Here is a 15023-nt window from a genome sequence, read left to right as displayed (position 1 = left end):
TATTAGGACAGGGATTTGTATCAGTGTAGGACTGAGCCTCAGGATTATACTGCTAACTGGTAAATATGTGGCAATGCATTTAAGTACATATCATGAGCAGTGAAACAAGTAGTGTAACAAACTACTCTCTCCAGGGAGTAATTAAGTAAAGTAATGCGTAATACACAATAATGTGTAAAACGCTTTTTTATGGGTAACGACGCCAAGACTAGTTGCAAGATATGAAGGAAAGAGAGAAAACTACATGATTCAGGCCTGTCTGTGTGCAATAATTCACTTTAATTATTTATATAGCGCCATAGATTCACCAAAGCACTTTATAATGTAAAGTAAATAGATAATCACTAAGTTCTAGGTTTTTGTTGTTTTACACCCTTATTAATTGCTCTAACTTCCCTTTCAATGCACAGTGTTTGTCTTTTGATGCTTATTGTTGGGGTTGCAGTGACGCTCATGTATCATGATGTTACAACATCGTTCTTTCTGCGCTCCTGTTGTTACAATTACAACTGCAGCACTCTTGCTATGCTAGCTGATGTAAAAGTTAAGTCCTTTCTGTTTTTTTGCTCGCTGCAGTTTTACTTGTAAATTTTCACCTGTGTGCACAAACTTTGTCAATACGAAGCACAAGGTACATTTTTCCTGGCCTGTGAAAAGTTTGTCTGGCCGTGGAACATATAGCAGGAATAAATTCAGCATGAAATTTCCCCAGCCCACATTAATGATCCCACTCTAAACACAGTGAGCGAGCTGCTTCTAAATTTATTTAATTATTTTAGCCTTGTTTCCAGAATTCATAACCTCCGGCAAATAATAGCTTTTTGTCTCAATACTGGGGAAAAAAAATACCTTGCTTCCAATTCATCCAAGGTTGACTGAGCACACTTCCAATTCTGTGGTAAAGTTTTAAGTCACAGGAAAAGATGGGGTTAAGTACTGTATTGCAGCTATAGTGCATCACTACTGTTTTATTTCCTACCTAGCTTAGCTAGCTTCCCTGGGGACTCAACACTGTAGAGTGAATACACTGAATGTGATGGAGCAGCACTGTGTGGACTTCAGACTGATGAAGTTGCAGTTATGTGGCCTTTTTCATCAGCAAAAATGAGGCACTGAACTGTAGTAAGCCTGCAGCTGAAGCTTATGGCTATGACACACGGGGCAACGTAAGGGCAGGTTTGATGGAAATAAAGCACCGAGAGAGGTTGTTCCTTTAATCAAGCATCTGGCAGCATTTTGTTTTCAGGGTAGCGGGGTTGCATAGTGAGCGAGGACTCTTTGATTTAAACTGAAATGTCCTTGACCTGAATCCCTACTAGTTTTAGTTGAGCTACTCTGTTTCTGACTGTGTTGCGAGCACCCTGTGGAGGGGTATAAGCAAAGAAATGTTTGCTTCAGGGATCAACAGAGAATCACAAAAAAAGTAACAACTGAACATTTTTTTCTGCTCAGGGATTCATTTTACCACATGTTGGGAGTGTATTGACAACGTTGACAACAGAATATTTATCACCAACTTAGTTCAACTTTGCACACTCGTCAAAAAGTTCCAAAAAAGATTTAAAATCGTTCTCTTTTTTCAAAACAAGTTGCAGATGTTAGTCCATTGCTGTCACTACCTATCTGACAAACACCTGGAGCTGACCACAGGTGGCTGTGACAATATAAATCCTTACAGGTAAACGCAAAGGCGCAAATGAACATACTCGCACCTTTGTTGACGATCTAACACCCTTTCCAGGTCTCAGTAGGATTCCCAGACTAAATAAAGTAGCTGTGATGACAGAAGCTGCAACATGTGTGTGTTTGTGCGTGTGGTCTCCTTCTGTTTAATTAAACATGTGTCCGGGGAAAGAAACGCACGCAGATGGCACATAAAAATGAACTCCATCACATTTTGGGGGTTCTTGAAATTACCATTGCTGTTATTATCCCCATCATATGTGGAAATCTTTAAGGTCTGAATAGAAATGTGTGTGGATATGGGTGCTTTAAATGCATTGAAGCACTTGTTATACATTAACAGCTGTGCCTTTTAGCACCTTATACGAGTTGTAAATAAAAGGCAGCAAATGGTTCTCTGATCTGAGTAAATGTGTGACTCTAATATAACTTAGAAAAACCATCCAAATAAGTCTTTCCCGGCAAAGAATTGCCTCTGAAGTCAGTATGTAATTACCTCTCCGGTGCCTGAAACGTCCCTAATTAAGTCCATATCACAATGTTAGAAGACAAGGAGTCAATGAGAAAACAAAACAAAGGAGAAAGGGACAACAAGTGAAAATGCAAGAGCAAGAAGGAAGAGGGAGGAGGAAGACAACTTGGCTAAACAAACAGAAAATTTATAAGAGTCAGTGCAAAGTGCCTGTTTGACCTTTCCTGCTTTCCTTTGTGTAGCACGACTGTAACCGCGACGACGCTGTCACCTCCACGGACACACGCAAACACACAGAACCATCTTTAACATCTCCTGTCCTGTTCCCTCATTCCTAATGACAAGTTGCTCTATTCCTAGCGTGTTAATGGCCACCATGCAATGACAGAAATATGACCATAGGAACCGTGTGGCTGTGTAGGTGCACGAAGCAGGAGATGATAAGGTATGACTGCTAAATTGCTACTTAATGGGAGGTCAGTCTTTTTATTTGGGTGTTCTGCAGCAACTAATGTGTCACGGGCAATTATCACATACTATATATGCTCGCGAGGTATCAAGGTCTTGCGTGGGATGTTTCATCGTGTGCACTGTATTATTTCGCTTTACAACAGACCATTACACAACCTCTGTAATGTGACTTTTTTTCCTGCTAAATGCGATTTGGGTCAATGAAAGTATTTTACAGCATTTTACTGAAATTTTCTAAAAGCAAAAAGCACCCAATTATTTAATTTAACCAAGTGAATGTCTGTGTGTCCAATCTTTTACATGAAAATTCTATGAAAATACACATAATTCTTTGCTTTGCTTTGGGGCTAAAACATTAAAAAAATCCAAACGTCTACTTAAAATGATAAAGAAAACCCGCAAACAAACAGAAATACACTTCAAGAATCCCATGCATCCACAAGGCCCTGACCCATATTCTTTAATCTGTTTTCAACAGGGGGACAAGACGCTACAGCTATCATGTTCGTTCTCTCTTATTTTTACCAGGACTGAGGATGAGGGAGTCTGTGCGTGTATGAAAATAGCAGCAGAAATAACACAAGCATCACATCATTCTGTCATCAAGAAGAACACTCGTATTTCAACACTTCCTTGCATCATCTTTGCTTTGGAGACATCTTTGTGGCAGAAAATAAGCCTATTCATATGTGGAATGATTACAGTATGTGTGTGTGTGTGCGTGTGCGTGCATGGTATTAAATAGGTCTTGGTAATAAATCTGATGGCTGCTGCCACTGTATAAATATAGCCGGGGGATTTGGTCATGTTAGATGTTCCCATTTCATCACCACTGACGCTTCGTCGCATCAAATGGCTTAAGCTGAGCTCCCAAACAATGAACAGCCACAGAGAAAAGACGGGTGTTAGAACGGTGCATATGAGAGGCATTGTTCTGCATGACATACCTGACCACACCCGGGACAGTCGTTGCCGTTCTCACAGGTTCTCCGGCGTGACTGGATGCCGCCGCCACAAGGCACAGTGCAGCGTTCCCACGCCGACCAGGCGGACCAGTAGACGTGTGGCGGGCAGGGCAAGTGTTCGTTGCAGTACCTGAGAAGTCACATAAGCACAGATTTAAACTCATAATAGTCAAGCTCAGCCACATTCAGCTGATGGCTTATCTAATGGTCTCCTATACATCCAACTGGCAAATTTCACACATAGTAGGACGCTCTACTTAAGCCGATTTAGCCTGACCATGGTTGCTATGCATCTGCAAGCCACTCAGCAACCATCCTCAAACTCAGCTTATCATATCATTCTGCTTCTGTATTAAACAATGTCTATCTATGGCGCCTGCTCTGCCCCACTAGTCTGCAAACAGATGCAGATGGAAATACCTTTCTTCCTTTTACTGCAGCAGTCCTGACTCAAAGATAAATTCAAGATCTCCAGCAGGAGAGAGAGAGTTATCGAGTACTTTTGTGAGTTTATTCTGCTTAAAAGGTGAATATATCTCTAACCAGTCTCATCCTCTGTATTCCAGGTTGCGTCACTGACCACTCTGCACTTCATGTCAGTGCAACAAGCTGTAAACAACACTGTCATGTCATGTTTAATATCAAACTCATAAGCAGCTGTCTTTAAGATGGTTATTACCCTCCAATAAGTAACTAAAGTGTCCAATAATACTTCATCTGTAGCTGTTTCAGTCGTCAAAAAACTCCTGAGGCTCTGACAGGAGTTAGTTTAAAAGCTTTCACAGAGGATACCTTATTGAATCATGTATAGGAGTCTCTGGGATTGTCTGTGGAAAATGGAATAGCTTCTTTATCTGACAGACCACTGAAATTATATATGAAGGACACCGAAGACGTCACCGCACTCTTGAAACCTTGCCACTGCGCTACAACTACAAATAGCTCAGACCACAAGACAGGGATGTTTGAAAAGGCGTGTAAACTTCACTTCCAACAAACTTTTGTAAAAACCAACATCTTTCTTTGATGTGGCCTTGGAGTGCAGAGAACACAGCTCGGTGCGAGTCTGAAGGTCTGTAGCGTATGTCTGTGCATAATGTTGTATTAGCCACTGTGGCTTCAAAGTACAGTTAAGAAAATTGAATCTCAAAACATAACTTCCACATGTAGTTTGCATAATTCATTGACACAGCCTATTAAAAAAGCCTCATATGTGCATGCATCATCTGTAATTACATCGTTTTACAAGACAGGATTATGGCGATGTCTAAAATACTTTAATAGCTCAATCCTCATTAGGCATTAACTACAGACGATTGCCAGTCTTATTAGAGCCATATAATTTATTTTATAACTCTTACGCATGCTATAAAATTGCTTTTATTGCTATTTTGTTGTCTTTTTGCAGATGACCGCTTTTTGAAGAAAACCGAGTCTTCTTTAAACCCTTCCTCCAGAGGCTCAGGCTGGATATTTCCATTGTACCATTCTCAAACACTCGGCTATTGTTCACGCCAAATCAAACGCCACATTCTGTACACCCCTTGTTGTTAAAAAATCCTTAGAGCAGTGTCTTTCTTTCCACTTCTACTAATCTGCGCGCTTGTACGATACAGTAGGGAGGAGGAGTGTGGAAAAGTGAGGACAAGTGTGGATTACAATCTTGCGAAAGCCCGAGAGAAGGGGGAAGATGCACAAACACACACACTCACACAGACGACCGTGCAAACAAGTCGTGCGCATTAACTGCAGCGACCCAACACAATATGAAAAAAAAAAAAAAACGTCCGCAATCAATATGTAGAGCTTTAGAATCATCATCATCATACACACTAATCATTTCAGACGAGTAAGTGGCTTTGCTCCATCTCATCTTATCCTTTTCCCTTCTCTGTAAAACACACAGAGCTGATCAAACCGAAAGCGAGGCTAATTACCCGCTATAGGCTGAGTAAGCAGTGCGGACGCTGTCAGTGTGCTGAGGGAAATACCAACAGAAGGTTCATAAATGCAGGCATTAACTGGCCAGATTTAAGCCCGTAGCGCTGCTGTGTACGGTTGGTTTCATAGCATTTGCTTTATCTTTAAAAGCTTTGCCTGCTGCAAACAATCAGGGCCAGACTTATTGGAGGCCTGTTGGCTAATGCAAAAAAAAAAAGACGTAGAAAAAGAAGTTTATTTTGCCCTCAGAATCGTTGTATTTTGCAAATATGCGTGTCTGTAAATATAAGCTCGTGTCATATGCATGGATCTGTGAACATAAGGCCTGTGAGTTAATCCCAACACAGTGCTTGAAGCAAGAACAGCGTATAGTGTGTCTTTGCTGCAGATGCCTAGCACCTATGAAAGAAACCCAGTGCCTCATAAAATAAAAGCCTCCACTGGCATTAAAAGAATCGCTCAGCGAGCAGAATTTGAAAAAACGCCAGTCCGCCTCATGCTTTTAACGACAGAGGTGGTTGAAATTTTTTGGACACTGTGTTGATCACCGAATTTTTTTACATCTCTTCCCCATTTGTTTTGTGGCACAAGCAATAAACATTCCTGCTTCACCAGGACACACACATACACCTTTTCTAGCATCCCTTTCTTTTTCCTCCCTCGGGCAGTCTCAAACTGACACAGCATAATTCATCTGTTAACACATTTTCTTTCAGTGTCTCTGCTTTCCTGTTCATTTCTCTCTTCAAGCACTAAACACACACACACACACACACATGCAAGACTCCTCCCCTTTCACTCCTGTCTTACAAGAATCCTTTTCCAGCCCTCACAGCTGGCCTCTAAGGTGGCCTAAGGTGTTTTAAATAGCTGAACAGAGCAAGCAGTGATGGAAGGGGAGATGAAACAAATGAGATTAAAGCTCGGAGAGTGAAATCGAAGGGTGGGAGGTGTAAAATGTGCTTCTGGCCTCCTGTGGTCTTTAGTGCCAGCCAGCATTTTTTGGGTTTGGTTCCTGAGTAAGTGGGCTGTGCCGGTCACTCTGTATATGTTTTGCTCAGGGCTCGTGGCGGAGCAGTCACTTTCTCAAGGACTGCTCCAGGAGCAGCAATGAGTGGAAGAGGGTGGGGGGGAGGCAGGAGGTTAGACGAGGGAGTGAGAGGAAATGAAAAAGTGCTGGGAAAAGGAAAAAAAAGAAAAACAAGTAATATAAGGTTCATCCTTGAAGGCCGTATCCTATTACTCACCCATCACGCTGCTTCTGTTGCCATGGTGACAACTGGTAACAATTTCTGTCTCCTTTCTCCTTCCCTGTATCCTCTGAACTGTGTTTATTTGTACTTTTACTGCCTTCACCTCGGGTTAACAGCAGGGGGGTGGATGAAAAACATCAGACACTATGGACACCAAGAAGGAATGCCACTCTGTACTTGGATGGAATTAACTTTCTCTAAGACAGCTTGTTTCGTATAATTTTCGAACACACCTAAAGATCTTAAAGTTTTCCTCAGTGCTTTTCAGGTTCACCTTACTTAATTGACCTCATTTAACTTAAGAAAACTCATCTCTTGACCTTTTCTACCTTGCTTCTTCGCATACTTTCTCTTTGAAAAACTAAGTTTTTTTCAGGCCTTCAAGGTTGCTTAGAAACCGTACAAACATCTTTAAAAAGGCGATTATTCTACAGCAAAGCCTCCAAAGCTTCAAAACGTGGACTCAGTCTGTGTGTGAAAGCCAGATAATTACCCAAGCGCAGGCCTATCCCACTTATTCCTTAATTGGCTGTCACATATTTGGACAGAAGTGAGGGGGGAAGGCGGGGAGGAAAACAAAAAGTCACAGCCAAAGTCGTACTTTCTAACAGCAGGTTGCAAATTATGGGGAAAAAAAAGTTGTTTTCTTTTTCCCTTTCCTTAAACATGCATGGATCCAAACGCACTTGTAAAGCTTGTTTTTACTTGAATCGGCTCATGTTGACCAATGTATACGTGTGGGTGTTGCGTTTGCATTATTCACCTCTCCTCGCGGTTCTGGCCCACGCATACTCGTCCGCCGTGGCGAGGGGTCGGGTTGCTGCAGGAGCGCTGACGCACCTGAAAGCCAATACCACAGGTGGTGCTGCAGGGAGACCAGGAAGTCCAGGGGGTCCACGCTCCATTTCTATGGTGACAGACGAAGCAATGTCAGTCTGTGACTTTAGCCACTGATTGAGAAGCTGTGCAATTGGTCTAGCTTGTACCAGATTGTCCTGTCTTTATTGTTTAAGAAGAAGGTCTTGGCTGAGAAGCCATTCCTCATTGCATGTTGCTCAGAGGAACAGCACGACCTTTCTCGGGGCTAACACAAAGAAACACACCACCATTCACCATCACATTCACACCTACGGTCAATTTAGCCACACAGGAAGAGCAAGGACATGCGAACTCCACACAAAAAAGCCTCCAACCAGCCTGCAATCTGAACCTTCTAGCTTTTTGGCGATGGTGCTAACCACTTCACCACTGTGCTGCTTGCGGGTGATCAGACTAATCTTTGTAGCACATATTAAGGGAAAATGAGCCAGTGAAACAAATCAGATAAAGGGATGTGTTTTCATGTGTCTGTTTCACTGTAAATGTAATGATAGGCTCAGAGTTTGAGATAAGCATTTCTGATTACGCTCAGACATTTATTACTGCAAAAGATTCATTGACTGTTTCTAACTTCCCTTCATCAAAACACCTCATCCTTCATGAACGAATATGCTCATATTCTTTGTATAGCCGCCGGAAGAGTCATGCAGCAGCAACTTTAACTGTGAGAGTTAAAAACAGTCACGTATCAGCTGATGCGGTGCAAAAAAAAAAGCAACACCCAATCAACACTTGTTAGCCCTGAATAGATGACAGTGAGGATGCAATAATGACTGACTGTGTTTAGATACCAAAGGACTAGTTGCAATTCTCCAGGGAATTAACTAACTTTCTCAACCTCCCTCTTAAAGGTACAGTCAGTCGTTTTTTAAGTTACTTTATAGAAAAAATGAAAGTCGCACTTATAAATACATATTGATTAATCTGTAATTACATCTTCCAAGAAACTGATGCCTTAATTTAAAATTTGTAGAAGTCTCTATATTGCCCCGCCATCTTGAATACAGTGACCAAAAAGGACATCACCTTTCTGCTGAATCGTGCTTTATGTCTGTGGCTAGAGACCACATATCTAGTACACCTTATACATTACTATTGGCAACTGTCAAACCTTTGAGTCACCGAGCAGCTGAATAGGGGAATAATGTTGACGTGCCCGCTGCTCAAACGTTACTCGAAGTTCCAGTTTAAAAACTCCTTTATTTGTTATCAAAATCCTTAAAATCCATAGAAATCCGTGTCTGGACAGCTGACAGCAAGGCATTTAAACAACAATAAAGCCAAACAGCTAACAGTATGCCAGCTAATGTTAGGCCTCCAATAAACAACATGATAACAGAGTTTAATCACTAAGACTCAGAGTACAGCAAAATTACATCTACTTTAAAGACAGTTTCACTAACAGCAGCTAACAGCGGCAAAAAGAACAGTTTTTACCAAAACAAAAGTTAAACCTAATCTCAAGAACTCATCTCAGTATCTGTAACAGATGAGGTAAACAGCGGACTGACAGCCTACACTCACTACAGATGAACAGTGGCAAGAGTTGTTTGACCTACAAAGGCCACCGTAGCTAGCATTATGAATTTACATTGGTAAAGGTAAGAAAAAAGCAGTTGACTGCAATGTGCAATCTGCTGACATGTAGTGGTGAGATTTTACATACTGCACCATATAAGTTCTATTGTTCCCTACATAGATGTATGCAAAGATATTCATAGATCATTTAGAAACATTTGCACATATGTGCTGCTGCATCAACAAAGTAGTTTACCTGGAGCAGTTGGCGACCTCAACACTGATCCCATGACACTGCTGCCCACCACACTGCGGGGCTGGGTTATCGCAGGCTCGCGTCCGACACAGACAAGACCCTGCACTGCCTCCGTCGTTGTGGCTACAAGTGGACCAGCCGGACCAGGCACCAAAGCCTCCATCGACTGTAACATTACGAACCTAGCAGCAACAGAGAAGGTCAAAAATGAAACACCTGAAAGTAATGGCTTCTCAGAAAATGGTCATTGAGTGATGCTCTCAGGAAGGTATTGCTCTGCGAAATTCAGCCCATGGGTGGATGCAAACAGAAATCAATTTTCCTCTAATAGATGCAAAGAAAAAAAAACATTACATCTACAGCACACCCCAAATTGTGCATTTATGTGCTGTAAACATAAGGAAGATACACAAAAATTGCATCAGGAAATGATGAGCGACGAAAACGGGAAAATAGAGATTCATAAATGCAGATCAAGGCTGTGAATGGACATATTCAAAGGACAGAAATATGAGGAAATAAAAGTGGCCTCATAACTGAATATGTGAAGCAAAACAGAATCGAACAGGAAGGCTCTGATATTGCAGCCGCTATGAATTACGACTGATGTCCTAGGCGTATGAGCTAAATACAAAAAAGCGCCGTTGTGAGATTCAGAGCTGCAGATGATATGAGCCATGTCGCCACAACATTTCAGGATGATTTAAAAATGCAAAGAACACTTTCACACAAGGGGAAGAGGGAGCGTGATCATCAGCAGTTTTGGCAGAAGCAGAATACCGTCTGCCCTCCGCTCTTTTTGGTAATTGAACTCTGCTGTGTGCCTAAATGGGGTACCCTTGGCTGAGGCAGACAACATCAACGGGCTGCCTAGAAAGCAAACAACTATACAGCAACAGCCAATGCAGAAATATTGCAATATCATTTACAGCCGAGGCTATAAATGATTTGGTAGATGAATATTTCATGCTGTATATATCTCTCATTAAAAAATAAAGATCCAAAGAGAAATAAAGTTACTTTTTTACTGGCAGGAAATGTAGTTTTTTTTCATTAAAATGCCAAAATAGAAGGGAAAAGGCGCCAGAAAGAGGACAATAGAAAAAAATCTGAAAGATGATGAAAAGCACTCATATTTTTTTATGGAATATAAAAATAATACTTTCTTTCACTGACTGAAAAAGCAAGAGAGGGGTCTCTTTTTATTCAAAATATATATAAAAAAAACATGCTTTAGATTTGGGCTTGGTGGAGGACAGGCAAAGCGGATACCTTACAAAAAATATTGAGTAAAAATTTCCATTTTACCTGAGTTAAAATTGGGACAAAAATGTCTGTGACTAAGACTTTCACCTCCCCTAAAACCACAGCAAAACACATTTTTTTGCTTGTTTCCAGACATGAGACTGTGAAGCCAGATGGCGATTATGAATAGGTTGGTAAAGCGTATCTCCTGTCTCTGCCTACACAACACTACTCAGTGTGCAAACCCTTGACTGGCCTCCAACTCCAGGCTTCCACTTCGCAGGAGAACAGACATTCAGCCAGTTTAGCCTTTGCAAACTGTTAATGGACTCACAGGGAGTGAAATTGTAGCTGTGATAAAAGAACGCTTCTTTATTTTCAGGTTTTACAAACTGCGACTGAATTGTTGCAGACTCCTACTGTCTGGCCATTCCTCAGTGTCAGCATATAAAGTTCATTTAGATTAACTCATGATCACTCTAAGGCTATGTCCACACGTACACGGGTATTTTTGAAAACGGAGATTTTCCGTTTTCGTTTTAAAAAATAATCCCGTCCACACGTAAAGGCAGAAATGAAGGAAAACGCTGCTAGGAACATGCCAAAGCAGCAGGTGGCGCTATATTCCTAACCGTGTAGAAATGTTGGCCAATCAGAAGTCTAGAAGCCTCGGTGGGAAATAGTAAACAAAGCTGGGGCATAGAAGCAGAACTGAGTCGTATGTGTGGAGGGACAGTAACTGTGTGTGTATATGTAAGCATTTAAACACTGCAGAGAGTACAATTAACAGTAACAGTATTGTAGAAATTCATTTCACCGAAACAACAACGTGGCGCACACTGTGACGTCAAAAAAGGCGCACACCTTTGACGCTGCGTTTTCTCCGTTTTTCTCGTCCACACGTAAATGCAAAAACGGAGTTTTAGAAAATAACCACCCTGGCCGGAGTTTTTAGAAATCTCCGTTTTCAGTGACCGAAAACGCCGTTTACGTGTGGACGAAAGGTGCAAACGCATAGAAAAATCTGCGTTTTCAAAAATACCCGGGTACGTGTGGACATAGCCTAAATGGACTAGACCGGACCAGACAAAGGTTAACCAAGCAAATATATACCCCATCAGTGGTGTGGGCAGTGATATGTGGCCACCTGAAAATGCATAAAAACTAAAGTATTAGTGGCTATGCAGCAAGAAACACGGGTAATATCTTCAATCAGCATTTAAAGTAATAACTTGAATTTTTTGGGGGGGGATCTGAACCCCCTCCAAATGACAGTTAGATTAAAAGATAAGCCATGCTGTCTCACGTCCATGATTAGACAGGTGACAATTACTTTAAGCTATGATACTGTTAGGAAAATGGGAGAGACAACTTGATTTTTACACTTTTGTTTCGTAAAATTTTAGATCATATAACAACAACTTATAGAGAGAAGATATAAAACATGGACAAAGCCACTGTGACTGTGTGAAATCAGACGTGAACATATTTGGACAGGAGCACAGAGCAGAGCAGCTACTAGCTACTGCTAGCACTTTCTAGCTAGCTTAGCTAGCAATATGAAGCCGTAATTTGGTGCAATACTGAAGTAGACTAAGTTGGCCTATCCTCAAAAAGAGATATTTTTGAAACACTTAGTTACAAAAAAAAGAAAAGAGGAGCATATTTTAGTAAAGTTTCATGATTTACTAGACAACAACAGCCACACTCCTCATTATACAAAGTGTTAATTACTTTTTAAACAGACGGGTTACATCACTGCTCACTCACTAAACGTGAATTGGTAAATCAGCTCTAGATTAAAGCCCTTAAAAAAAAAATTCCTGTCCTTTCACCCTCGATTGGTCGAGGCAGATGTCTGCCCCTCCCCAAGTCTGATTTCATCCTGTTAAATGGGAGGTTTTCCTTCCCACTGTCTCCAAGTGGTTGCTCATGGTTGGAGTTTTCTCTTTTCTCTTTCCGTATTATTGTAGGGTCTTTATCTTGCAATAAAAAGCACATTGAGGTAACTGTGATTGCGATTAGGTGTTATATAAATAAAATGAAACTGAAATGAATTGTCTTTTGGAATCAACTCAATTTTGGAGCCAATTTGAGGAGCATCATTTTTTGGCAGTTCTTGGCTTTATTTTACAGGCTTGAAGTTTGGGTTGCTGTTTAACCCTGTTTTCATGCTTTGTGCTATGCTAAGCTAACTGTGCCTTGGCTCCTCTTTCATTTTTAATGAGCAAATATGAGAGTGATGTAAATTTCCCGCACATTAAAATGATTCACCAAAATGCTCAACTGATCATAAGTAGCAGAGCTAAATGTTTTGAAGCTGAAATTGCTTCAATGAAAATGTGATCTTGATGAAATATTGACTAGAAATGTTGTGGTGAGCTCATGAAGCTTTTGCCTCTGGCACAAAGAAAAAAAACACACTGTTGCAGTTGCTGAAATGGTAATGCTTATTCATGCACATATATGCATGTGTAATTGTGTCCATGTATGCTCTCTGAATGGATATGCGGATGTGGTGTTGGCTAGCTTTCTGCCAGAGCTCTGCTGACAGATGCCATGGCTTGAGTGCCAGATATTTCCCTGAATATAAAGCCACATAAAAGAGCCACACAGCACTCTTGACTGGCTTGAAACTGATGTCTGTGAAACACTGCTCAAATTGATAGGCTTACCGCCCCCTAATACGGCTCCCAATGCTGGTGCACGTTAAAAATAAATGGAAGAGCTGTTGTGCTAATGAACCAGCAGTTGGAGGTGAATGATTGAGGCAGCGTTCTCGATCATTCTGAGGGTACATGCAGCTCCCTTAAAGTCAAGTTGTTCAGTCCTGAGATGTCTTTTGTTGTTGGGAAGGATATGTTTCACAGTGCTGGTTTTAGGGACTGCTTGTGAGCCGTGAAGATCTGGAGAGCAGGATGTAGCTTTCAATGGGGAAGAGTACAAATTAATGTAAGAAACGAATACATGCGAAAAAGAGAGTGAGCTTGCAGGTGGAGCAAGGATAATTGTGTTTTCTGCCAACTTTTGTTAAGTTTGAAAGCTGAAAAAAGAAAAATAAAGCAATCAAAAACCAAGCGAGTAAGCTACAATGAAGTCTGTGCACATCACACAATAGCTTCATGATACTCACAGGGCATTTTGAGATGCTTTGCTCCCACTGGCTCATTCTGATGCTTTCCTCCAGAGTGGTGCATTTCTTTAGCAGCAGATCCCAACCGCAGTACGGGTCCCTCGCTCCTACACAGGCTCTGAAAGGACAGAATAAAGTTCGTCATTTAATGGGCTTTTATTAACCTGTCATGTATGTATACAGACACCTCTGCATTGTTGCTTGACATGAAATCAAACATCAGGATGAAGAGGGAGATTACTGGGAGAGCTAAACGATAAGGTGCTGGGATAGGTGATGTATGGAAATATAGAACTGCGAGAGATAAGATGCTGGGGAAAGTGTCAAAAGAGTGACGGCACAGGAAATAAGAAAAAAGAGAGCGTTTGGGAGAGGACAAAGAAGAAAATTAACAGTGGGACTGTAAATCACCGTCATGCATTGCAATGCATCAGCATCCTAGAATTATCTCCTAACACAGTTTAGTGACTGATTTTTCAGGTAATCCTCAGTCAAACACCAGGATTACATTCATGCCATCACATATGCGCACACATACATTCCTGACTCAAATAGCTTATCAGCTCCCACATGAGAATGCTGTAGTAAAGATAACTGGGTCTGTTTTTGCCGTATCCGCTTCAGATGTTTTGCTGAGTGCAATAAAAAGCCCGATGTTACTATTTTCATATAAATAAAAGTCTGCACTGACAGCACAATGACATATCTTTGAGCCGCAGGCTTCAATGCTGCCTGACATGCCCCTAGTGAAATTTAACAAAGTTGTCCGTGGGTTTCATAACAATGAACCGCATGCACACACAAACAAGTGAGCTTATGCAAGCAACACATGATCATACCCTATCTGGCTGTATGAAATTGCAGAAAGGGAAGACTCATGCTTTCCTGCACACACAAAGTGGCTGACATAATGTCTGGGTGACTGTAGGTGTCCAGACAAAATATCAGGGCCAAAGACAGGAGAACAAAATGAAAGGGAGAAGTAACACGTCAGTACCTGTCTTTCATGGGGCCTTAAGGGCTGTACAGATCGTACACCTCCCATCGGTGAGCCACACAGCAAAAGACGGAGACAGCCGTCTAATATTTCAAATAGGCAAACCTCAAAGAAATGTCAGTGATGATCCCAGAAACACTCCCTGTAGCTGCCAGTCCGTGTCCAAGATTTTATTACTTTTATCTGTTTTTTTCTGTTCTGAATTCTCTC

The 15023-nt window shown here is 41.3% G+C and overlaps 1 protein-coding gene across 3 annotated transcripts in view; it reads right to left on the bottom strand.

Annotated features, from left to right (window-relative positions):
* sema5a (sema domain, seven thrombospondin repeats (type 1 and type 1-like), transmembrane domain (TM) and short cytoplasmic domain, (semaphorin) 5A) overlaps nucleotides 1-15023 on the bottom strand; it is a 145347-nt gene that overhangs the window by 39058 nt on the left and 91266 nt on the right. For all 3 annotated transcript variants that reach the window (XR_010094874.1, XM_063484120.1, XM_063484121.1), the window contains exons 12-15: nucleotides 13817-13934; nucleotides 9439-9620; nucleotides 7549-7692; nucleotides 3574-3721 (exon numbers count right to left, since the gene is read on the bottom strand). Coding sequence is in view for 2 of the 3 variants with exons in the window: in XM_063484120.1 (XP_063340190.1) it covers nucleotides 3574-3721; nucleotides 7549-7692; nucleotides 9439-9620; nucleotides 13817-13934 (592 nt within the window). In the remaining variant the exon portion in view is untranslated. The remainder of the gene's footprint in view (nucleotides 1-3573; nucleotides 3722-7548; nucleotides 7693-9438; nucleotides 9621-13816; nucleotides 13935-15023) is intronic.

Source organism: Pelmatolapia mariae, linkage group LG9, assembly GCF_036321145.2.
Source record: "Pelmatolapia mariae isolate MD_Pm_ZW linkage group LG9, Pm_UMD_F_2, whole genome shotgun sequence".
Lineage (NCBI taxonomy): Eukaryota > Metazoa > Chordata > Actinopteri > Cichliformes > Cichlidae > Pelmatolapia > Pelmatolapia mariae.
Note: the sequence above shows the minus strand (reverse complement) of the source record. Positions and strands in the feature narration are given on the sequence as shown.